The sequence below is a fragment of the Leuresthes tenuis genome, unplaced genomic scaffold (assembly GCF_036924035.1).
Source record: "Leuresthes tenuis unplaced genomic scaffold, fLeuTen1.0.hap1 SCAF_14, whole genome shotgun sequence".
Classification (NCBI taxonomy): Eukaryota; Metazoa; Chordata; class Actinopteri; order Atheriniformes; family Atherinopsidae; genus Leuresthes; species Leuresthes tenuis.
In genome coordinates this window covers 18,439,331-18,464,927 of record NW_027325368.1, presented here as the reverse complement: position 1 = coordinate 18,464,927, position 25,597 = coordinate 18,439,331, and the positions used below count along the sequence as shown (strand labels likewise).

The following is a 25,597-nucleotide window of genomic DNA, read 5'->3' as shown; positions in this document are numbered from 1 at the left end:
CAGATTCATAATGAGACCTGTAAGATGCTGCGCTCATGGACATTCAGCATTACTCTTCTTCAGCATTGATGAATGGAAAAAAAAGAGCGACTATGACGAAGCAGAGCCAATGAGATCATCATTTTTATTTCACACAGCCTTCTAACCTCTTAATAAGCTGGTGCCTACATAACCCACAATGCAGTTGGAACAGAATGTTTAGCCTGAGTTTCCTCAAGAGGAGATGACACAAGGCAAGAACAATTTTCACTTCAAATGAATGGGTAGCAAGTCAGTTAAGTTGTCCTGATATATCATTGGCCTGCTCAGAGGCCAGAGATGGGCTGTGGCTCTGCAGGTAGAGCAGCTCATTCATTCATCACCTATGTGTGTCCCGAGGCAAAATACTGAGCTCCAGTTACAAACAAGGGATGTGCCAGGGCTTTGAATGGCTTCCCTGCGTAAATGAATGGCTGAATGAAGCCAAACATAATGCTCTTTAGATAAAAGCGCTATATATTCATGAGCCAAAGCATTATGAACACTCCTGCTGGATATGCTGTTGGTACTTTTTAATGCTGCCAAGATGCTCCGTGTCTCCGAGGCCTGGGCCCCTGCTGATTCCCTAAGGGATCGTGGCAGCCGCACATCCTAAAATCCTTGAAGCTGTGAAGTGGAGCAACTCTCAGTTCGGCTTATTCTAGCACATTCTTCCACTTTCTGTTGGAGGCTCACGATCTGTCCCTTCTCAGGCATGAGCTTATGAAAGATTCTCCAATATTCGTCATTTTCATACCACAAATTTCCGAAAGTCAAATATCCCTGAACTCGACATGTACCATTTTTCAAAGGTTTGTCGTGTTTCATCTGTTTTCATGTGCGTTTTAAAGTTGTGCGTTAGAAGAAAAATAATTAATGGCTTCTTCATTTTTTATTTTCAGTAAGCACTCTGCATATCTTAGTCTATATCACCACCATCTGATAAAACTACACGCCTGAGCGTTTACTGCTGGGCATTACTATTTGCGAAAATGTAAAAGATAGTAAATGCTTGTATTTTCCCAGGCTTTTCACTTACGTTTGTCACCTCTCAGTTGGTATTTTGGGATTAGACCAGCCGTGCACAGCCGATGTGAATGCTGAGAAAATAGTGACACATTCATTGACTGTTTGAGGCAAAAGTGATGTGAAAGAGAGGGGGTCCCTTTAATGGTTTAAACAAGCTCTGAATATCCACCTGAGGTTTTTTTTTTTTTTTAGATGTCAAATCAGCTTAGATTGACACCACCTGCCATGCAGCTCCCACTCAAATAATGTCAACACAAATGAGTCTGAAATAGCCATGAATTAAAAGAGAAAAGCAAATATTAGGTTGACAACCAGAGCAGAACATGCAACGTGGGGGTGTTTTGGTGATGTCAAGGAACAGAGGTGCTGAGGACATCAAACGAAAAGGTCTGATCTCATCTCAAGGGAGAAAAAGAATAGCTTCACATAACACTTTGTGTCTGGCAATTCCTACCTCACACCCTCAACTGATGATTTCTTTGGTACTGTTCATGCAAACAATTAAAAGTTCAGCGCAGGCCTCGACGCATTATTGTCTCAAATGAGAATACTCACTCATAATGAGCAGGAAAATTACTGACATCGAGTCTAGACTAGATGCTGAGAGTTAACATAATTTCCATGATGGAGTAGGTTTTAAAAATCTGTTTAAGTCACATGTAGGATTAGGACTGATGTACGTGCGTTGCCTGTATTCACCCCTATATACTGTTGGTCCTTGAGTGGTTGCTCTTGGGTGTCAGGGCTTGTTTAAGGGCTCTGTGAGAAGACCTTGGAGCTAGGGGTGTTATACCGTGCACATCCGCTGGTGTGTAAAAGTCCAGGGATGTGCTTGAGAAAAATGTTGACATCATATGGTGTATGCAAGGCTCTCTGTAAATGTCTGTGTGCTCTGCAATGTGTTGTGACTGTGTGGCCTTTTGAAAAGCATATACAACCTTTTGAGGGCTTTGTTGGAAAATTCATTATGAAATCTGATCGGTCTTTGAAAACAGCCTCTTAACACCTGAAGGTTTTCCTGAAAATTTAAAATGGTCCACAAGAACCTTAATTTATCAGCCCCTGAAGGAATAAATACGAAATGAAAAACCCATCAGAGGTGAAACCTTCAGCTGTTATTGTAAACGATGGATTCTGTCCTCGTGATTTTCATTCAAAATCACAATGTGTGATAGAGGTTTCTTTTAAAACACGTCAGACTCCGAGGGTAAATGCATATGAACGTCTCTCAGATCTGAAAGAGACACAGATGTGTGCTGCATGAGGTCTGATGGGTTAATTGTTCTTCAATACTCAAACAGCATCTTGCTGCCAACCAGAAGATGACGTTGAGGAAGACTGAATGCCATGTCATCTGTGGGGCCATTTTGTTTGCGGTGTATAAATTGCACATGAAAGCTGAAACTGCACAAATGTTTGCATTTCTCTTTTATTTGAGTTTCTGGTTTTTGTCCTGACTTTGCATTGTAGCGTCTCTCTGTCCACTATAGTCAGCAATGTCACTGTTTGATTGATGGTGCCATATTGTTTCCCAAATCACACTCTACTGGAAGAAAAGGAGCTTTCTATCATGTTTTTTGTTTTTTTCACTTCATGAAGACGTGCTGAGCAGACTGCTCCTCCTCTGATATTTAGCCTAATGCTTTGGTCTTAACGGACCTTTGTTGGTGGTCAATAATGACATCACAAACACTGATGTCACCACAAGTTATGGGTAAGACTATAGTCATACATGCTGTGTGAGTGTGTGTGTGCACTGCTCTCTTTTTTCATCCCACTCACTAATGACCTCCACCCCCTTCACTCTCCCTCCCTCTGCCCTCTCCCCCGCTCCATCAAGCACTGTGTGAGTGAGGAAAATGAAGGTATGGCGGGGGAGGGGAAGAACACACCGACCATAGATCTGTGGATCATCCGCGTCACTGAGCACACACACAGGGGGAGGGACTCTGAGGTCATCAGGGAGGAGACATGCTATTGGTCAGCTGAGCAGTTACACAGCCGTGTGAGTTCTTTCTTTCTTTTTCTTTCCTTTTTTTCCCCCTTCCTTCCTTATTTCCCATGGCTGGAGTCAGTGAAGGGAAGCCACCATTGAGACAGAGTCCTAATACAGACAGACACATATCCCTGGAGAAATTAGCAGCTACATCTGACCTGACACTAACTCATGAAGATGGACAGATTCTGCAGCGAGTCATGAAAAATGGAAAACATTTACAGGGAAAAAACGGTTTACCTGTACACACTCTTGTCAAATGTTTCTACTGTCAGAGTTGGTAAAGTTTCTATACCTGTACTTTGTACCTTTTGTACCTCTCAGCCTATGCAGATGACTTCTTTTGTCTGGCCACTGAAGCGTGTCTTTTCTTTATTTACGGGTGTGGCGCATATTATGGCAGGAAATCTTACCAAAATCCAGGAACTCAGCAGGGAGGGCAGCTTCTTTGGAGGAAAGTGGGAGAGCATTGTAAAAGAAGACAATTTCTCAATGAATATGTTAATGTGGGGTCATTAAACTTGATTTCAAAGCACCAAGTCATCAACATGACATTACTTTGGCCACGCAGTTTGGTTTTCTTTGTCTGCCTTTACCACAGTGCAGAGGAAGGCAGTGGAGTTTAACATGTGGACCCCACAGCATTGCACCTTACAATTAAAAATGCATCAGTTTCTTGCTGTACAGAGACACCGTCAGTGTTTTGTCAAGATTAAGTGGAACAATCTGAATGGTTGGTCACAGCCTGCACACCAAAACCAAACTGGGGCTTCACGGATGAAAACCTGTGAGGACACCACAACTGAGGGAAAGGCAGTTTGCTAAAAAAAAAAAACTTCACATAGTACATACTACAGTCTTTTATGGTAGGGTTCCATTAACTATCCCCGTGTTTGCATTTTAAATTTCACTGAAAGCCTTCTCTTATGTTCAGTGACTTAAAAAATGCTTTATTTGCATTTATTTGAGCAGATATTGTAAACTCTGTACTCACAATTCAGGGACGTGAATGTTTCTGATCAGAACACGAGAAAGAAAAATAGTCTCAGATTAGTCTTTGCTTTCAGAATGATAGCAAACACATTAGAAAGAGGGTCTGATTTTCCCATCTTACACTCAGCCGCCCAACAAACAATAAGATTTTCCACAAACATTTACCTCTCACAGAGCTTTGTAATGTGCTATGTTGCGAACTTGATTCACTTTATCATGAAAATTGTTATAAAGCTAACTACCGGATGAGAATATTTAAAAATTACACTCATGAGATGCTCTTAAAGTCAGATTTTTAAACCGTGCTCAGTGATATGCTATCTGTGAGCTTTAGCTTCTAATGAAGATAACCTTTTGACTGAATCCCAGACAGGGACATTTGGATGGTAAAGGCAGCAGAGGAACTATAGATAAAATACATTTAAGAGAAAATAAGTACATGTTATGCTGGAAACTTAAAAATAAATAAATCAAAAGTTGCTTCTAATCAAAAATGTTGCTCAGAAGAAGAAGTGCCCATTATGTTGAACATTTTGTGGATATTGTCAAGCACGCCGATGCCATGAATGAACATAAACCAAAGCAAATGAGCAGTATTTGTGTGTTTGAGCGTGTGGATCAACAAGTGACTCAGGTAAACGAGCATAGAGCTGAGGAGCTCCAACATGGCTGCCAGAGTGTCATTACATCAGCTGAATGCCACCTGCAGAGCTCAATAGATACTGCACCTGGCGTAAAGCTCCATCCACCATCTGCATGGGGCAGCAGTTGTCTGATGATGTCACCCTGGATACTGTAACTATATCCCTTCCTTCTTTATTCACCTCGCCGAATGTGCATGTTTGCTTTGTCGTATAATGAGGGCTCAGTTATGAAACACACAGAGAGTTAATAACTACGCAAACACAGACAAAGTGACACACATTTGAGTCCTAAGTTTTGCTCTTCGATCCGTTTCCGATCAACTCACTGATGTTTTGCTTCCTGTCACGTACCGAACAGAAAATTTCAGGTGATTTTTCTTTGGTCTGTATAGTTTCACGACAATTTTCATTTAACCCCAAAATTTTGTATAATGCATGTCTGAGTTGGATGCTTCCCACTTTGCAGACAGACGCACAGCCTGGCGACCAGCTGCAGGACTTGCCTCACACTGACCTCTAGTGAAACAGAGAGGAACTGCATCCAATACAAACATTGCACTCCTCTCCCCGGCGGTCACTCAAGAGTTCACCTGGTGTGGTTAAATGACACACGTGCAACATACTAATCATTGACATTTATGTAATTTCGCTGTCAGATGCAGTCTTGCATTAGATATGACGCCTCTCAACGCTCATATTTTGCGAGGACAAAAAAAAAAAACAACCCGATGATGGCAGCTGGGGTTTTAAAGCGATGGATACTAACCTGTGAAGAAGGGTTTAATAATGAGTTGCATTATGGGCGATGAAGAATCTAAGGTTTGAGAAGTTTGATGACTTTGATCCATTCTGACACTTTAACAGTCCCAGACTGTATACAGTACCATTATTATTGTATAATACTAGACTGCTTTTCAAAGCAAAGACATTTACAAATTGACATCGTGGAGAGAAAAATCTAATATAAAAACGACTTCTTTCATAAAAGCTATTTGTGTTCCACGTTTAGACTGACTCGAGCTGTCCCATCATCCTGCTGAGGGTATCTCACCCAATCAAACCCCTTCAAAGACTTTTTATCAATCAGAATGAATCCATTAGTATATATTTTTTTTACTCTCCGTTTGAAGGCTCACGTGCCCAAAGTAAGAGCTTCATTAGTGAGCGTTTGATGAAGAAATCAAAGGATGTGAGCTAAGGTTTCACTCAGTGCTCATTTCCCACTCTCCAGTTTCATCTCAGGCTGCTCTGGGAAACTGTCCCATTCCACAGAGAAGGCCTCTGAAGCAGAATTCAGTGTTTCAGCAGCACACCGATGCACACTGCGTGTCCCACAGCAGCCACTCATACAGCAGGATGTTCAGTGAGTTCCATGGCTCAAAATTAATAGTGCCAACTTGACAGGTGACATCCATCTTTCAATTCCATGTTTTTTATAGGCAAAACCTTTAATAACAAATTCTCCCAGAGTGACGATGTCATACACAAGGCCACAGAAATTCTGGCGCACCTTATAAGCAAATTTACGCACTAGAATACACTTAATTGTTGCGTTAGGCTGACGAAAGCAGGACTTCTAATCTGCACGTGAACATGTTCGTTTGACCAAAATTGAGCTTCTCTAAACCAAGCCAACACAAAGATGTGGGTGATGGAATCACTCCTGTATGAATTTTACGGTACATTTATCTATTTCTCATCTTTTATCGTGTGTTTGAACCTGTTATACTGCTAATCAAAGTTCCACTTGTCATGGTGAGTGTGGTAAGTCACTGGAGGAGTAGATAAACAATCCCAGACCATGTTCCGCTGAAGACTTATTGAATGGGAGACCCATTAATGTCCTTATACATCATCATCATCATCATCCTCCACCTCCTCCTGCTGCTACCACTTATCTTTAACCTGGATTTGTCAGTAAGTTTTACTTTCAGAGTATTTGGAGAATTTCATTCAAATTGTGATACTGAGATGAAGTTATTTTCTCCACACATCACTTTTTTTCTCTTTCATCGTAGTTCTTTAGATACGACTAATTCAGTCTTAAAATCCCTTTTTGAATATTTCAGGCTCATTTTTCCAATTAATCCACCAAGATCAGCAAATACAAAATAAAAGCTGAAGCCCTCCAACAAGGAACGAACGCGTCGTGCTTTCATGTTGAAATGTAGAAAGAACAGAACAGCCAGCAGAGAGAAAAGTGAGGAGCAAGAAGTGAGAGCGGAGAGACAGAACTGAACAGAGTAAGAAGTTTATTAGATGAGAGCAAAGGCTTGAAACAGTCCATACACAAACACAAAAACACACGCACACACTTTTAACTTGGGCTCGTGGTAGAAAAGACGTGTTTAATTTGTGCTAAGTCTGAAATCTGGTCACAAAAGAAACTAAAATCAAGTAGAAAATTTACAACAATCCTCTACAGGAAAAAATGTCAAAAAATAAAATTGTGGAGCTACACAAAAAAAAAAGAAAGAAAGAGAAATAAAAACCCAGTTTGGAGATGACCTCAGATGAAAACTGTGACCCAGTTTCCTGTGCAGCTCTGTTTGAAGGAGCAGCTCATACAAACAGGATTGGGAAGATGAGGCTAGCTTCTTTTTTTCTTCCTCCAAATCAGTAATAAACTAAATTATCCGTTTTTTTTTTGTTTGTTTTTTACAGGCTTACCACAAACGATCAGCAAACGTTACCAATAAAACCCTCTGCTGAAATACACAGACGTATCAACAGCAGAATCAGATCACAGACTAAAGGCACATGTGGTCCCAACAGGTCTAAATCAGAGACCAAGACCAGAATCACATGTTGAAACCTTGTTTAAACAGGCAGCGTTAGCATGCATCCTGTGTTTGTGTGTGTGCATCCGCTCACAGCTGGTTTTCAAACAAATGAGATTTGAACAGGCTCTGTTCTTCGTGGAAAGTTCCGCCTGTGGATCCTCAATTACATCAATGCGGGGATGTCAATGCAGTCCACATTGTGCTGTAAAGCAGATAATGAAATGCCCCTGACAAGCATCGGCAGCTTCACATGACGCCTCGTCCCCACAAACATCACAATTAAACATCACAGGAAATGATGCGAGATGAGAAAACTTGCTCATGTTATAAAAATGGTCCTCGTGTAGAAAACGCCTGAAAATGATTGTTCAGCTACGGAAACAACAGCAAGAGGATGTTTCTTGTATTTAGAAACTGCAACACGCTGCGAAACCAGGACTTTCTTTAAGGATTTCTGGGGATTCCAAACAGAAAATTAAAGTTGCGATCGGTGTTTTCAACTAAACTTTACTCTCTCCATGTTGTGCTGCCACGACTTAAAAAGAGGAGCGAGTTGTTTTAGAGTTAAAGTTATCCCAAGTGACCCTAACCCCCGCAGAGTGATGAAGAATGCATGCAAACAGTGTTTCTGTGAATGCTTAAGTGAGAGGATGATCTGATCTCCAGGTTAAAGGGAAATCATTTTAAGCCAGATTAGTGTAGTAAGTCTGTTGAGCACATTTCTTTTTTTAGTCATAAAGTAAAAAAAAACTGGAAAACTTTCTGTCTCCATGCTCACACAAAGCAGAGGCTACTGGCTTTATAGTGAATCCACATATACTGGAATAGAGTAGCTGAGGATCAATCCTGCTTTGTGTCGTGAGCGGCAGCATTGGGAAGCTTTGGTTGAGCGTTACTCCTTTAAAAGGGCAGTAAAATTCTGCTGTTAATATCACTAAAAAATAAAAAATAAATCTGTGGATAGACCTTCAAACAGCGTTGCATGCAAGACGACCCAAAAATCTCACAGAAGAAGAAAACGTCCTGCAGGAAGAGGAACAGAGAGTCTGAGCTGCCATGACTGGCAAACAGGGTTCCAGCAAATTTACCTTTTGTGTCGGGGCCTCTTTCATTTAGTTATTATGAAAATAGGAAAAATGGGGGTGAAAGTTACACAGCTGGAAATACTAAAGAAATGTCTCAACCTTAACTTCATGACTTTTGGAAATCAGTTCATCCTTCACTTGCTTTGCTATTCATAGAACATGTCACCAGCGTTTTTACACTGCATCCAACACTACTGACAATAACCCTCAATGTTTGAAACTTTGCCTTTTTAAACAGAACAAATTGTAGAAATGGACTGGCTGAGATCTGAGGGAGCAAACAAGCACACAGAGGATGCGTGTCAAAAACTGTACAGTCCACTAATCAGACATCTAAGGAAAAAAGAAATTAAGAAAAGTCCCACAAGTGGCGACAAAATAGAGGTTAATACTGGCGTTAGCTTGGGAGCACAGAATGATGTCCGAGTGTTTCAGGAAGCATCATAATGTGGGGAAACAAACAAAAACGAGAGATCCTAAATTAAAAGGAGCTCAAACCTCTACAGGAATTCCCAGAAGACACACAAACTGTCACCCTGACAGATCATCTCTGGGCAACGCAAATGTACAATATCAAAACAGCAATTTGCACTTAGCAGCGATACGATTTAAAACTACAAGTATCCACTGCTCAAAGAGTATCTCAGCACTAGGTGAGGCGTTCTCACCTGTAACCACACTCAGCTGCGAGGTCACGGTGGACTGACACTCCACTGCTGCTGGAGGTAAAAGACAAAACAACATTAAGCTGCTGTGTAGCTCCTCTTTAAGATATCATACAGGTGAGAACAGAACTGCCTTTGGGCCGGAGGACTGAGTCAAGTACTGCCTCTACTGGTCGAAAAAAGATCAACTGAAACTATTCACAGAAAATGTTGCAAAGACGACAAATGGTAGAGACTTCTTCGCTTGCCATAGATCTTAACGACGGGGCTGGGTGCAAGTGTTAGATTGTGGACTTTGAAAAGGAAACTTTAAGATGGTGATTCCCTCCCATGTCGTAGTTGTGAAGGTCCATCAGCGCCTGGATTGCTTCTTCCACTGATGACATCTGGATCAAGGCCATCTTACGGTCCCTGGTGAGGAGAGAGCAGAGAGAGCTGAACGGCGACCAAAAGTCGGTGTGACTTCTGACATAATGTCCTCCAATTCATAAGAGAAGACTTCTACATTTATATGAAAAAGTATCCCAATAGAGGCTGGAGGTATTTGTTCAGCCATGAAAAGGGTTTCTTACTGGAAGAACTTGAAGGCCTTGACAGTTCCTCCACTGTTTGAAAACAGAAGACGCAGGTCATCCTCTCCAACTCCGTCCCTGAACACGCAAAAGACAAACTCTTAATGACCTGAGGGAAAAGCCACATGAAGCTAAGCTGCTCACTATGATGCACAAGTAAAAAAAACAAAAAACTCATGCGTTTCATGGCTGTTCTACCGGATGTTGGAGAGGTGAAGTGTCGCTGAGGGAGGAAAGATGTTCTGGAAGTTTTTGGATCCCGGCTTCTTAAAGCGATGGAGGGGGGAGCCAGAAAAATCTGTCCAGCAAAAATTAAACATTGACAAAATGTGAAGAATTCAATTGTTTGTGTGAAGTACAGCATCTGTTGAACCAAAGCAGACCCACACCCAAAAAAACAGCCCCGGGGGTGAAACAAACGTCCGACACAAATTTACAGCAGTTCTGCACTAAATGTCGTCACCAAGGTGCAGACTGACAGATTTACTTGGGAGGATTCACTTTTACATTAAAGGGAGAGTTTAGAAATGTTAGGATTGATATTAAGAAGCCCTCACTTTCAGACAACTGACTAAAAAAAGACAGATGTGGGCAGTTAGTTGATTATTTCCTTCCTCAATTCAAAACAGCAACAGGAAAGAGCAGTGCAGGACCCTAAACAACTTACTTTGACTGCAATTTACTCTGCAAGTATTCTTAAGCTTCTACGGTTACTTATGCCTCAGATAAAACTTAAATAAACCACGAGGTCAGTTCGAAAACTTTAAAAGAAACATCAAACAGGCAGGCTGTGCTTCAGAATTCATTTGGCTACTTCTGTCACACCATCCATAAACCCTGCTGCCATCCGAGGGCCGTGTGCTCACATTTCATCACTCTACCTCATGTGTTTTGAATGACGATGCATGTTTTAAAGAACGAGTCCTTCCAAAAGGATCTCCATACTTACTTGGTGCTGTCTGTCTGGTACAGTTTCATCATAGTCCCATCCAGTTTAAGAACAGTCCTCCAGATTTAATTTGGCATTTTAAGACGGATTTTTGTGTGTTATTGGCAGGCTTTGATAATGATAGGTTTACTTCCTGCTGAGTGGTCTTCACTTCACTCAGTTTGGACAGTGGATGGGATCCTGTAATAATCCTCCTCTTCAGGGATGTCCAGAGCTCACCTGTGTATACTTTTTCTAGTCTCACCAGCACACACACATTCACTTGCACAACGACACTAAAGGCCCCAAAGTTTCTGTTGACACATTCATACATTGTCTCATCCACTGGTATTACAGAGATTTTACTGGGGGGCTCGGTGGAAAATCCCCTCAAGAAGTCAGGAACAATTGTTGTGAACACTGGCGTCCTCACATGCCCCCACTCTGGAACATTGAGCATGTTTCAGGACTCCAGTGTGTGTGAAAACGACTTTAGGACTGTCCAGTGCAGCGACCGTCTGAGCTTTTTACACCTGCTGTGTTATCAATCCTTTCTCATGCTTTTTTTGGTCCTCTTTTTAATGAAATTCGTTGTCGCCAGCCCCCTCCCAGCTATGTGTAGCCTCATATCAGAGGGCTACACGCACCAATAATTATTACCCAAATCCTTTTACTCTGCTTGGATGAGAATAAAGCTGGTTGTACTATATTTTACGCATCTCTTGCTGATGGATTCGTTTTGTTTTTGCAGCTTAAGGAAGGCCGGAACTCTTTTGTTGTTGCATTCAAAGCAACAGTTGTGAAATGCAAATGTCACATTTCAAACAAGGTTCAGGACTATTACCTTCTTAATGGACGGAGAAATAATGAAGTATCAGCCTGTCTGTGAAACGGTTAGCTCTCCAACAACATTTGGTTCCTTCAGAAAGACGTTACACATCCTAAATCCTTCCTCCAACTGGTGTGAACAACCAACTCAACTTAAAGCTGACAATCTGGGCTTCACGCTAATATCATTAATATAACTGTAACTTGATATGGTTTAGTAAAACTTTGAGTGTCCAGATTCATATGGAGCTTCCTGTAAGTTCACCTGTTGTTCAGGAACTTTAATGACATGAGGTTGGACAACAGTAGAAGCATTACAGTAGCAACGAGTCTCTCTGAAATGCATCAAAGATGTCCACACGCCTCCTTCCAGGATGCAGGCATCATCTTACCTTTAGTTAGTAGCTGGTCATCCAATCCTTCTCTGGGCAAAGCCACCGTTTGATGTTTGGACAGGGTCACTCTCATCACTTTGCCGAACACCTTCTGACCGTTAAGGTGGCTCATAGCTAAAAGTAGGAAAGACACAAAGCAGGGTTAGAAGACTTACACTTACAGTTAGAAGCTCTAAGTGCTTGTAGTTCAACATTTTTGGATACAATGAGTGTGACCATATCCATCAAAATGTCCTTTGGTCATAAAATCATAGAGAAAGTTTCTAAAGCTGCAGTGCTTTTCTGAACATTGACTTTAGGCTAATAATCTGGTGGCTTGCAGGAGAAAGAGGAGCTGTCATATCAAATTAGGACATTGGATTTCATCTATCAAAATGTCAATGTTTGAACAAGATAAACCTTATTTATAACACAGTTTAGTTCATAAGGGTCAAGTTTTCCCTCCAGAGATGAGACTAAAGCCACAGTATCAAGACCCAAATAATCACATCTTACTTCAATAAACAAAGTGATATTATGATCATGCAGAACTGACCGAGCTGAGCCTGGTTGCCATCAGACAGTTGGATCAGAGCACTGTCCTTCTTGTTGTAGAGGATCTTCACCCTCTGGACATCACCATAGACTCCTGAAGGGAGAGAGAGTGAGAGGCAGACCGAGCAGAGGAGAGAGAGAGAGAGAGAGAGAGAGAGAGAGAGAGAGAGAGAGAGAGAGAGAGCAAGAGGAAGCAGGGTGGAGGAGAGGATGAGGAGGATAGAACAGACAGAGCAGGAGAGATGGAGCCGACGAAGATAAAAAAGAGGTGTGAAGGATGGAAGGAATAAAGTTAGTGCTAGAAAGACAAATGAAACGAAAAGATGGAGTCTTCCCATTTGACTTCCACTAGAAACTCAATCAAATGTTTCTTTAACCGAGTCTTTTAATGCGGTGACACCTCAGCTGAGTTTTAGCACTGACACAGTTCAAACTGACTTGTGGGTTAATGTTTGTCATGAGTGCAGGATTCAGCTCGTTTAGCTGACTGGAATGTGCAGCAGTGCGGGGGGGAAAGGACTTTTACTAAACATGTAATGCAAAAAAGACGTCCTTAAAATCAACTCAGTCCCTTTAAAGAGATCATTTTTTAACTCCTTGAAAGATCTATAGTTATCCTGCAGTTCCAATCTAGGAGGACTGTGTGGAAGGTAATCCCAACAGCAACATTGCAAAATAACAAACAAAATATACTAAGTTTGCAACAAATAAATAGAAAATCTAGAGAAAAAGGCAAAGAGACGAGAGAAGGAGCTAGTATGAGTCTTGGCGAGTCCGCTGGATTGCTGTGATCCACTTAATCTTAATGTGATGAGAACACAAACTCTACAACAGCCTGCTCAGGTTTGACCACACGAACACTGAAAATGTGTGGAACCACCAAACATGAGACGGGTTCTTCTGAAAATATCCAAGGAGGCAGATTACACTGGAGGCACAACGTGATTCAAAGGGTATGCTGTGGGAATCACATTCATCTATTCATTTATTTTCAAATTTATGGGTGCCACATTCATTTTTATGCATTTGCAATATCGTTGAGTGATATACAGGCAGGAGCCAAGAGTCAGAAACTCTGTAGGATACTTGCTGTCGTTTTCCAGATTTATTGCTGGGCAGAGGGCCAGTCTTCTCACATGTAGCGTATCTTGAATATACAGTGTTGAAACTTGATAGGATACCCATTTTCTTCATGAAACTCAGGCTCTGCAAGCCTCTTACTGACATCACAGGACATTAGGAAGGTGTGTCCAAATGTAAAATGTTTAGAACAAGTAAAGCCTCTTTCAAATTGCCATTTTGGAAAACGATGATCAAATTAAGGAGCACTTTACAGATTCCACTCTGAAATGTCAACTGGGGCTCCTTTTAGAGAGGAAACACAGTACTGAAGACTCAGTCTCCAAATTGGGGACCAAGCTTCGTCTTTACTGTAGTTTGCACTACAAATGAATGACTTTGGCGTGTTCTCATCAGTTAAGAGCAAAAGCTAATCAAACAGACAATCCACTGGACTCACTGTTCTTTAAAACAGAAGCAGATCTTTAACTCTGCATTGTACAACATGATAGAGAAGAGCTTGGAAAAAACAGGCAGATAAAGAGGAACAGAGTGCCCACGACATCACTGAAGAAAGTGAACAAAACTGGATTAACAGAGAGAGATATACAGATAGAATAGTAGAGGTTGAACATACCGAAGAGGGTAAAGAGACTTTGAGGCGTGACCATCTTTAGAGAGAGAGACCGCAGAGCAGAGGACAGGAAGAGGAGGAGCAGAGGAGGAGGAAGAGGAGAGACGAAGGTAGAGATCAGACCGTCCAGCGTAGGACGAGGGGGGTGGTTTCCATGATGATGAGGGGTGGAGCAAAGATGGAGGGCATGTGAGGGTGGTTTGGGAGGGGGTTTAAAATGGCAAAGCCAAAGTCAGGTTTACACCAGATTTAGAAAAGTAGATAGAGGAAAAAGAGGCAAAAAAATAAACAAATACACAAGTTAAAGTTCAATTAATTTTGAATAAATCAATTAAGGTCAAAGGTATAAGAGAAGTATGTAACATTAAAGAAGGTGTCGCCAAAAGGGGAGGTGGGGTCATATGGAGAGAAATAAAACAATGTGTGATGGGAGGAGCATAAGAGGGAAGAAAGGAGGCGGGGAAGGGAGAAAGGAGGAGAGGAGGACAAAAACCAAAGCAGAGGTCAGTAAACAGAGCATCAGTGGAACATCAACGGAGTCTGAATGATTGCTGGTTCGATTCCAAAAGCACGCACACACTCACACACACACTCACACATACTGCCTAATGCATTCAACAGTGAGGAAAAGGAGGGATGGGGGAAATGCAGAAAACATTTCACAAAAAAAAAATAAAAATATTTGAAAATAAAATTGAATGAAAAAATGAGCGGCAGGAGACATCCAACCAAAAGGGGGCAGCACCATGAAGCAGATGGTTGGAGGCATCGGGGTACCAAAAGGAGCACCGTCCAAGAATGGCTGATCGGAATGATGAGTCCAAACAACACGACTTTCATTTGTCCACTTGAAAGATAAAATACATGGCTTTCAGGAAATTATATTCCAGATGGAGTTTTTTCCTCAGCAAGTTATCCAACATGTCACTATTGCTCAATGCCATTATTCTTAAATGGGATGTTCAATTAATTGCCCATTACTGACTTATGCAGCAATCAACTGGCTGGTGACTGAAAAGTTCAACGACATATTAACCACACATATCCCAGTCTCCTCCAGACAGATCTAATCAAGTCATTTTCATCAAAACAAGCAGTTTTCCATCATGAAGATCCAACACTGGTCTTTATGTTCTGTGAACTGAGAGACCACCAACAAAGAGCAATGAAGAGACACCATGAAGAAAGTCGCAATGCACTATTCTAAAAAGCTGTTGTATGGATTTCCACTGCTATGTGAAATGAAAACAGGACATGTGTACAGCATGAAAATGGTCAAATAAATCTGGCCGTATGTGTCAAGTCTTCTCTCTTGGTCAATCACTTGGAAAAGGATGAAGATATGACAAAAATAAAATCCTTTAACTGAATTCCTTTGGACTCACAGCATGAGGAAAGACCACACCACACCCAGCCACAACCTAGCAACTAGATTGTTTTGGATGTACTCCCAAGCAGTGTTGTGCGAGTTCATACTTCACCAGAACGAACTCAAAACTTCATGTTCACAGAGTTTAAATTAACCAAGTCAAGCTCGAGGTCTTAAATTCAGAACTTTGGCACAAGCTCATCGTCTCCAGTTAGAACTCGATGACATCAATGTCTTACACCAGCCTTTCTAAGCTCAACGTCTGTTTACACTGCAAAAAATACAGCTCACGCACAGCATCGTGTTACTCTCAGAAGAGCAGAGAGGCACGCTTGCAGGCTGAAAACAAACGTGCTCCTTTTAGCTCTTACTTTTTAGCATGCTCATGCACAACACTGTTCAAGTGTATACGGATCTCAAGCTGACGGCCACCAGAGAGAACTGTGGACCATTGTGAAGCAGCCTGGACACGAGTGTTGCACTGTGACTTTATCCTCTCGCCAGGAGAGACAGACAGAGAGAGAGAAACGATCCAACAGAGAGATGGAACATACAACCAAAGATTACAGGTACGATAGATAAAGAGTTTTAGATGACGGGGACGTGCACATATACAGGTCGAAAATAAACGGCAAACTGACAGAATAAACAGATGTTAGGTAAAAAAACAAAAACAACGGAAATATTTAGGCTTCAGTAACGAGAAAAATGTCAAGATTTCAAGAGAAGAACGCAACTTATAAGATCTCAGTGTGAGTCTGGTAAATCAGAGTAGCTGAAAACACTCAGAGACATTAGAATTAAAGACCTGTGACAGGCCGCTGACTTGATAACAATAAAACAACCTGGGCAAACTGTACCTTCAAACGCAGACACACTCTCATACAAACATTTTCTTGGGTCATGTTGTTTCTATACACAGTCAAAGGGAAAACTATGGTGTGTGTGTATGAGTACTTGGAAAAAAGTGGGCTTTAGCTTTGAGCACAAACTGACCTGTAATGTCAATATTTCAGGTATTTTAATATCTTTTTTAATATCTTCAATATTAAAATGAGTAAAAATATTTTTGTGACTTTAATCTATATTAATCAAACTTGCCCTGGGTTGAAGATTCATAGAAGAGAGAGAGAGAGAAAGAGAAAAAGCACATTACACACAGACACCCACACAGGAATTTATTCGACTGTCAGCTCTAAAGAATAAATTCAGCACCGTTCAGTGTTTTAAATGAGCTTTGAAACACTCGCTCAGAGGGAGGTTTTGCTCGTGGTTAGTGTACCTCTTCATTTAGGTTGGATGCCAGCAGGACCCCTGACACTCCGGACCCAGACAGAGCAACTCGACCCGCAGCAGCTGCTGCTGCCGCAGCGGCACTCAGCGGACTGATGGCTCCTGTCAGGGAAGCACAGGACAAGAAGAAGCTCAGACTCAAACATGAAATACCTCAGGAGTTTAAACACAATGAAAGCGAACAGCTCTGCTAACATCAGCTAACTGCACAAACTGCACTCATTTCTAGTTTAAGTTGCTCAAAATAGTGAACGCTGAAACTGAACACACACCGCTCTGTTTTTAAAGTGAGATTAGTATCTCACAGCCACAGTGAGATTATCAAAACCACAGAGGTCAGAATGGAAAAAAAATCTAATCAAAGCTGAGATGACAATACACTTGATATCATGGAATTATACCAAATGCCATCTTAGTTAGATGAGAGCTGATGAGCTTTCACCTTTTTATGGAATAAACCTTTGGGATGAAAAGACTGCATTTGCTAGCTGTACAGCATTTATAAGGGCTGATTTACAAATGATATCATCTGCACTGTGACATGTAACATACTAAATCAAATCTATACTGATATACTGTCATTCTGAGCGAGATCGTCCCAAACAGCAGCGGTTAGAGTGACACGAGGGTAGAGTCCAAACTGAAGCAGTGACATGCTTAAATAAGTGAAGAAATTTCACCTTCACACCTCTTCATTTAAATGTCTGGAACAAAACAACTGAGCAAAAATGACAAATGTATGTGAAGGACTATTATTCAAAAAAATGTTAGGTTAAGTTCCTTCTAGCAGACCAGCCCAAAAACATTCAGTGTGTAATGCACAAAACAGCAGCGCATCCATCTGCTTAAAATCCAGGATAAAATGATTAGATTTATGAATCTATGTGTCAGGATTTGCAGGATATGAGCACTTTCAGATACTAAGAGCAGGACATGACAAAAAGCGGGACGTGAAATGACAGAAACACAGTGATGGAAAAACAAAATGAAGAAAAAAAGAAAGTATAGGTACCTCCACCCTGCGAGAGGGAGAGAGAAGATGAGTAACCTCCTCCACTAGAGTAGGAAGCTAGCGCTCCGGATGGGGTACCTATAAGACAACATGACAACTAGATTTAAGCCACAAAATATTTCTCTGATGAAGCACTAAAGACTGCAAGTATCACAGAGTCCAAACCATCCAAACTGACTGAGTGATAACTGTTAGCTTATAAATATTACAAGTACATTTATGAACCTGTTTTTATTTCTTAAACAACACCTTGGTTTTCTTTAATTAGCTGAAACTCTGCTCATCCGTCTTTCAACACAGAAACTTTAAATCAGATATAACTTTGTGTTGTTTGATGTTTTTGTGTTAAAGGCAGCCATACAAGAAGACGATCACATTTCCCTTATTTACTCGGGTTAACTTTGCCCAACGTGTTCTCAGTGATGGTGCCAAACCCATCGTCTCCATGTAATGTAAATTCTCTCAAACCAGTAAACACTGTGAAAAGCAGGAGTGGGTCACAACCTAAGAGAGAATGTTCATTTCAGTGACATGTGAAAGCTCTAAGAAAAGAGGAACAATCCGACATTTAGTGAACTGCAAAGTAATCCATTTATGCTGACTAAAGCTGAGCTCTTTAGACAAAATGTTTAGGGTTAACATGTTAGTTGTGCTTATTCTTCACATAAAGATCATGAATACATTCTATATGGTTCCACTGATATGGCTCTTGTATAAAAATCTACAAATGTATGATCTCTCACAGTCTCGCTGTCGCAGCACAAACAATTCAATCGTGTAGCTGGCTGAATCTGGAAATGATCTCTATAATCTTTGCTTACTATATTTACATCAACTTGAACATGCTTGCAAAGTGTTTGTTAAAGCGATTGCAATAGAAAGTGTTTGACGATTATGATTCTTTACAACTTAAATCACGAACGGCAGGAGCAGCCAACGATGGGCCAGCCAAAGTGGGCTCCAAACATAACAGGAGAAGTAAAAAAAATCCAACAAAAGGAAACAATGAATCTTAACACCCAATCTTATAACGATAAGCAACTTAATCTGCACAATAATCTTCATTTGCACAGGAAGGTTCTTTGATGAAACTCTAGTTTTGTCTGTCACCGCTACAGTACTCTAGAAACCTGCAACCTGCCACCAAAGACTAACAAGAACAGCCATGTAATTAGATTGGTACAAACACACAGAAATTCTTAAAATATAAAAGTACTTTTTCTTGGTAGCAACCGTGGAGTCCATGCAAGGCCATGCTGAACAACAACTGCGGCAGGATGTTAAAGGTACCAAAAGGCAGAGGTGCTTCCAAAGGAACTGGTACGATTGAGGTGACTCCAGGTTTAACCTCAGGTCTTTAGTTACTCAAAGAGGGTTCCCTTCTTAAATAATTAATTAAGAAATGCACCCCAGTGACAACCAACAGGGTAGCAGTGAACAAGGAGGAACCAGGGGAGATGAGCTCTTTTCCAGAACATGCCACTGACCCAGCCTGTCTCACTCTGATAATATTCATGCAGTTCTAAACATGTAGACTAAGGGACTTCGAGTCACCATCACTGTAGTAAGTCTTAATGTACCTTTGGCCTATTTTAGATTATGTCATTACAAACTGATGTAGCCGTATTCTATCAAACAAAAAGGAGTACCAGTCAAGCTAATCTGTGGTGGAAATCTTTTTCCTGTATTTTATTTTGGGTGCTTTCGAACCAACATCGTCTTGAGATGTGTTTGGAGTAGAAAACAAACCAAACAGGCTCCAGTCGTTTTGTACATCAACATGCAGGGTGTATACACAGAAAGTCATGAATAGGAAATATCTATTTCAAATGTATAACAACGTGTTTGAGTATCCTTATGGCTGCTCACTAAACAAATGTGAATGATTCTTGGAGACTAATGACATCTGATGCAGAGATGCAGACTGGCCTGAATGCATTAAGTTGTTGTGCAATAGCATCAGTCATGCAGATCATCATTATATGAGTTTATGTGCTGGATTAACAAGATTTCAGCCTTTGAACGGATTTCTTAAGATTTACCCTTTTACACTGCAGGGATGGTTTTTTTGCACGTTCTTATCGCATAACAGAATGAGTTCATCTGTGAGCATTTGGAAAAGACGTCTTTTCTCATCATTCTTCTACATCTTTTGCATCACGACGGCTCACAAAAGCTGGCGTCTCTCGTAAGGTGGAAAGGAAAAAGTAATATAATGGTATCATTTATTTCAAAATGCTGAAATACTTCTAAAGTATGTAAGCAAGATGACCCTGTGGCAAAATAATTTGCTGCAAAGTGAACACCCAGGATTTTTGTAACCAGAAAACCTGTGATTATACTCCTCCCACACCACACACACACACACACACACACACACACACACACACACACACACTGTCTGCTACACTACCACTCGCTGTTGTGTTGGATTATTGTGCCTTAACCTCACAGTTCAGCTCTGATGGCATTTAATATGATGAACGTTCCAAACAAATACTAACACGAGGTAAATGGAAACGGGTGACGATGTATCAATAACAATGGTGGAGACACATCGTGGAGTACCATTCCTGTTGGCTTCTTCACGTTAATCCATAACTGAGCTGCGTCAATGGCAAAAGACGGACCTCGAGGAGATCTTCCATTCCAAGGCCGTGTTCGTGAGAGGAAATAATAATGGATACCCTGGAGAGATGTATTAATGGATATTGTGTAGATCGATGAAGATAAAGATGCGTTTACCCAATAAAGAATGATCCTTGTTGGTTGACTCTCCGTCTCCTGTAGGGAGGTCAGGTCTGGTATAATCGCGACTCTTATCATTGTTGTATTTGACATTGAGGTTGACCAGTTTACTGAAGTCTATCCGCAGAGTACAGCAAGAATTATAGATGTTCTGTCCATCCAAAGACTGGAGTAGAAGGGACAAAAGAAGCAGAACGTGTTAGTTATAGCTTAACAATCACGAGGGAAGATCCCACCTCACAGATCCATGACTAGAATGGATGGATATGTAGCACTCAGCCAATGACGTGACATCATAGCATTTGGATAAATTACAAAATTATCTAAGGATACCTATTTTGGAATTTCTACAGGTTACTGATTTATAAATGAAAGATTTCACATGTGTGATCCTACCAGTTTAGCTTGCTGTGCATTGACGGGGTCACTGAACTGCAGAAGAGCCTGAAACTGGTTGTTCTTCGTGAAGGTTATAATCTTCATCACTGTGCCAAACTTACTGAAGATCTGGAAAGAAATTATCAATCCATCAGACTGAAACACGGCCAAACCTTTCTTAGATTAAAGCTACACAGGCGCATACGAGTTCATGAAACGGTGCAAAATCTGTAAGGTTGGTGATCAAACGAAGAATGATCATTTGTTTCATCACCGTTCAGAAAGTTTGGGGAAAAGGAAAAAGGTCAAACTGCTAATGAGGGCTGGTGGAAAACCATTCAGTGCCAAACCTGTTGTAAAACATCCAGTGTTACAGGATAAAACATGTTGTCAATAATTATTCGCAGGACAGGGCTGGGGGGTGGGGTCAGCTCCAAAACTCCAGGGTCAGAGGATGGAGAGCTTCCATCCTGAACTGCTGACACCGCCTGCAGCACCGCCTGGGCTCTCTGGTTGGACAGACAACAATGAAAACAATGAAGGATACAGAGCAGTCAAGCACAACATCGGTCTTTGCTGGACTTGTTGAAACATAGACAAGTGAATACATCTAAATGTATACCTGGTTCAGAGCAGAGTCCGTTTTTAGTTCTTTATGATTAGAATACTGGATGAAGACGGGAGAGTTTCTGACCTAAAGAGAATACAAGAAAGTCACTAACAAAGCCTAATAAATACAAGACAAAATATAAATAGGTGACACAACCGGAAACTGATATATTTCAGACCTGTGGTGTGACAGCTGTGTAGTAGTTCACCATAGTGATGGCCGCTTCCTCTGTACCCAACTCTAGAAATGCCTGGAAAAGTACCGTAACGTTCAGCTTATGAAGAATAGCAAAGACTCTTTTGGACGTTCATGTTCAGAGGAGGAGAATGTTATCTAGTAATTGCTGCTGTTATTACTACAGTGTCGTGTTTCAACCCAGTATAAGTTGATGGTAAAGAGGTTACCTGGTTTTTGCCCTTCAGCATCAGTATATTTGTGACCTTTCCAAAGGGCAGCCCCAGAGCAATAACCTCAGTCTCTGTCACTTCATTGGGGAGTTTTCTGATGTGGAGGACTCTGGAGGGAGGCGACTCATCCAGGCGCTGCTTCTTACTGTCACTGCCGTTTGCTGATCACAGACAATGAACTTAAATACACTGCAGTTTGATGAATGACTCAGCAAAAGCATATTCAGCAGCTGCCCAACATGTGAGTGTGATATTTCCAAGGCCGAGTAAAATCCAGCATTTTGGACTGAAGCTGGCTGAAGAACGCTGGTTCTTCTTATGCTCTGCTGCTTTGGTGAGGACAGTGTTGCAGCACCTGAACCAATTCTCTGTGTGTTACAGGTTCCAGCTGATATCGCTCTTAGATCACCTCGAAAGCAGAGCAAAGGATTTCTTTCCAGCTACAGTCCAGGTCCCTCCCTGGGATGAGAGTCTCACTGGATAGACAGCTGAATGACTGAGAACTGCCACAACAGTGACCCTAGTCACCTTGCAGGTAGGGAAACACCAGATGGGACAGGCTGTGACCTGCTGTTTTGCAGCAAATGAAGTAAGATACTGTGGCAAGGAGCCGCAAATAAATGAGTAGGCTGTAACAGATTGTATGACGCCATCCTCTTGAACAGGTGGGGTGGGGTGGGGGCTACAGTCTGTTGCCAAATATACCAGCGTAGCTGTTAAAACCCCCAAAGGTCCAACAAAATAAGAATCAATTTGTGGAAAACCCTGTATGACATCACAGTGTACAAGGAAGCACAGCTTACAGAAACACTAATGTTACGGTTTAACTGTACTATACTAAGTCTAACTAATTAAACCTTTTTTAATCCATCACACAGCGCAAAATCCAAACATTCCCTTTTTTCAGCTTCTCAAATGAGGCACTCGGTTTTTTTTGGCTTATGATGACAAACGGAGGAGCTTTGGATTTTGGTAGAACTGTTCGGACAGAAGCAGTCGACAGCATTACTTTAAGCTGCAGGAAATACTGACATTGTGTGGAAAAAGTAGAAAATCATCATTACGGTTGTTACTTTACACATCCATGAAGTTACATCTCATAAGAAAGCCTGAATAGATTTCACATATCACTTTAATGCACATTTCTAAGCAACTCATATAAAAAGTCTCTTTGTTACAAACTAAAGCCTCTTTCATTCCTGAATCTATCAAACTTTTAATTTCCTCTCTGTGCACCAAAAACATTACAGATCCAATGTTTAAATAAGGCGGTTCATATTTGCCAGTTATGACTGAACTCACCGGTCATAGAGTTGGGACTGCTACCGTACATGTTGAGCTCATCTGAGCCTCTCTGGATTTACAGGAGAAAAAAAATGCAAAAAACAGAGTTTAAGCTTTTATTCCCACCCTGAAAATAACACAGTCTGCATCTATAAATATGAGATTATCTTTCAAAGGGAATGCAGATTTAATAATAAAAATTAGTAACGGAGCTTACCTTCACACCAACCGCAACATCACTGCAGGAAACAGAAATAATGTGCATTATGATCAAAGCCAGACAACAAAGATTAAAGTAATGTTTGGTGAAACTGAAAAGGCATTCTGATGCAAGTGAGAACCAAACCAGAATAAAATTGTTCATTGTTAATGTTATTTTAAAAAGAATCACTAAAAAAGAACCACAGAGAGACAAATAGTGATGCAACTTAGAAAAAACAACTGACAAACTCTTTGAAATGCTTAAAGAAAAAAAAGAGAGAATAGGTGCTGAAATGCTTGCTTTTAGATCCTTTCACATCTAGATCTTCCAATTAAGATTTTAATTCTGGCCCTTCTCGTGTTTACTCATTGATCTAAATTATGTCACAGTCCAAGAACCAACTACCGCAGCTTCAATTCACAGATATAGTTTCTTTCAGACCATCCTGGCACACATGTCACTCAAGCACAAAGGAATGCTGCATCCAGTCTCCTGCAGCAGTAAGGCCTTCAAGACACAACCTTTCATTAATCTCTTTGTATCAAAGAGACAGTCAAATCTAAATGAGCAGAACAATGGAAGCTAAACAGCTTTAAACCCAACCCAATATCCAAATGATGAGTCTGACCAATAGGCCTTTATTTGCCATTGAACAAAAACTTGGGTTGTGTGACCCATCAGATTCTGTGGCCTAATATATGTTTTCATCCGAAACCAATCTTGAAAAAAACAACAGCTAATGTTTTGATAAAAGCTGGTTAACAGATTCAGCTTGGAGAAAATGCTCTGCGGAAATGAACGTGGTTAAAGTGGGTTTCAAAAACACAAATCATCAGGCTACTTATTCCTTTTAGACTATATATGTGCTAAGATAAAAAAAAAGAAGCCAGGTAGAAGTTGCTGTGGGTCTGGTGGTCATTTCTTTGTTTCTAATAAGCTGTGTCTTTGCTTTTCAGTTTCTAAAATTAAATATTTTTCCTCAAATCTCATGTTATTTAGTCACAGTCACAACAGCTATTAACTACATTTTCCACATATAGAAATTTAGTGGTTCTCTGTAAAAATCCAAATACTGAATTAATTAAAGGTTACTTAATGATAGTTTGTAGCTGAATTTTAGTAATAACTCGTATTGCGTACCTAGTGGTAAGGTTTGAGAGAACGTATGATAAAACAGTATTTTGGTCATAACATCAGACAGATCCCAGATTTAAGTCTAACATTAGCTGAGGTTGTGTTGCACAGCCTCAGACAAAGAACCGTTATTTCAGTTAGGATTAAAGCAGCAGCACCAACTGACAGGTGCACCATCCGCGCCGACTACCATGGTCTCTAACAAACGGAGCCAACTAACAGCTTCTTGCACAATTAATGATTGGCAATAATAACCGCTCCCTCTCACTGAACCACTTCACACAAATTCAATCCTACCCGGTAGACGTGTATTAATGTAGCAAGCTAACGTTATCGTCCCCTTCACGCAGGACAATGGGGGAGCATTATAGCAATGCTGCCTTTGCTTACTAACCTCAACCGATACCATAACCGACGTCACAGGGTCATGTTACAATATATCTGCTCTTTTACCATGGTCTCCCATGAATTTACATCTCCATTAAAGTAACACCACCCATATTGCTTGGCAGGGGCTTGCTGGCTTATGTCACGCTATCCGCAGCAAACTGTTTCAAGGCTAGACACACATGAGCTAACATTTAGCACACCTTAAATTAAGCAGAGAAAAAGGATATTCTACCAATGTCACGTACACCACCGAGGAAGGTACACACTGATGCATAATTTGTAGTAAACAGAGATTTACCCATCCATTGCAGCTCTTTGTCCTCTTCAGTCTGTTGATACTTAAGCACTCTTCGTTGCAGACACAGTAAGCAAAATGGGCGTGTTTCTTCTTCTTGCATTTTAATAGCTGTTGGCAACCAACAGTAAAGTGACACACTTTATCGCCTCCTTCTGCTGGGGATGACAGTTCAGAGGTGCGCCATATTTATTATAGACCCCCACTGCTAAAATGACCTTCAATATCTTTTTCAACATTATCACCTGGTGTATTTTACGCGTTACAAGACACGTTCCACGTAAAGTAAACTATCAACAGTTTTTTTTTTAA

The 25,597-nt window shown here is 40.9% G+C and overlaps 1 protein-coding gene across 1 annotated transcript; it reads right to left on the bottom strand.

Annotated features, from left to right (window-relative positions):
* Window positions 1-7,292: 7,292 nt before the first annotated feature.
* LOC140268406 (polypyrimidine tract-binding protein 2-like) lies at window positions 7,293-25,379 on the bottom strand. Its single transcript, XM_072363241.1, has 17 exons — window positions 25,289-25,379; window positions 23,482-23,503; window positions 23,283-23,334; window positions 21,978-22,141; window positions 21,752-21,823; window positions 21,586-21,657; window positions 21,314-21,472; window positions 20,982-21,092; window positions 20,583-20,751; window positions 17,838-17,915; window positions 16,815-16,927; window positions 14,167-14,200; window positions 12,472-12,564; window positions 11,934-12,050; window positions 9,984-10,083; window positions 9,786-9,863; window positions 7,293-9,624 (listed from the first exon to the last, which is right to left on the bottom strand). Exons 1-17 carry the CDS (start codon window positions 25,294-25,296, stop codon window positions 9,495-9,497), a joined length of 1,572 nt encoding a protein of 523 aa, XP_072219342.1. The 5' UTR covers window positions 25,297-25,379; the 3' UTR covers window positions 7,293-9,494.
* Window positions 25,380-25,597: the final 218 nt, after the last annotated feature.

What these genes read in the sequence shown, in the direction of transcription:
- LOC140268406 (XM_072363241.1), bottom strand. An exon ending in CAAGGATCATTCTTTATTGG is followed by an intron (nt 17,916 to 20,582) that starts GTAAACGCATCT and finishes GTTGTCTTATAG; the next exon opens with GTACCCCATCCGGAGCGCTA. An exon ending in AAGTCTCTTTACCCTCTTCG is followed by an intron (nt 12,565 to 14,166) that starts GTATGTTCAACC and finishes CTCTCCCTTCAG; the next exon opens with GAGTCTATGGTGATGTCCAG.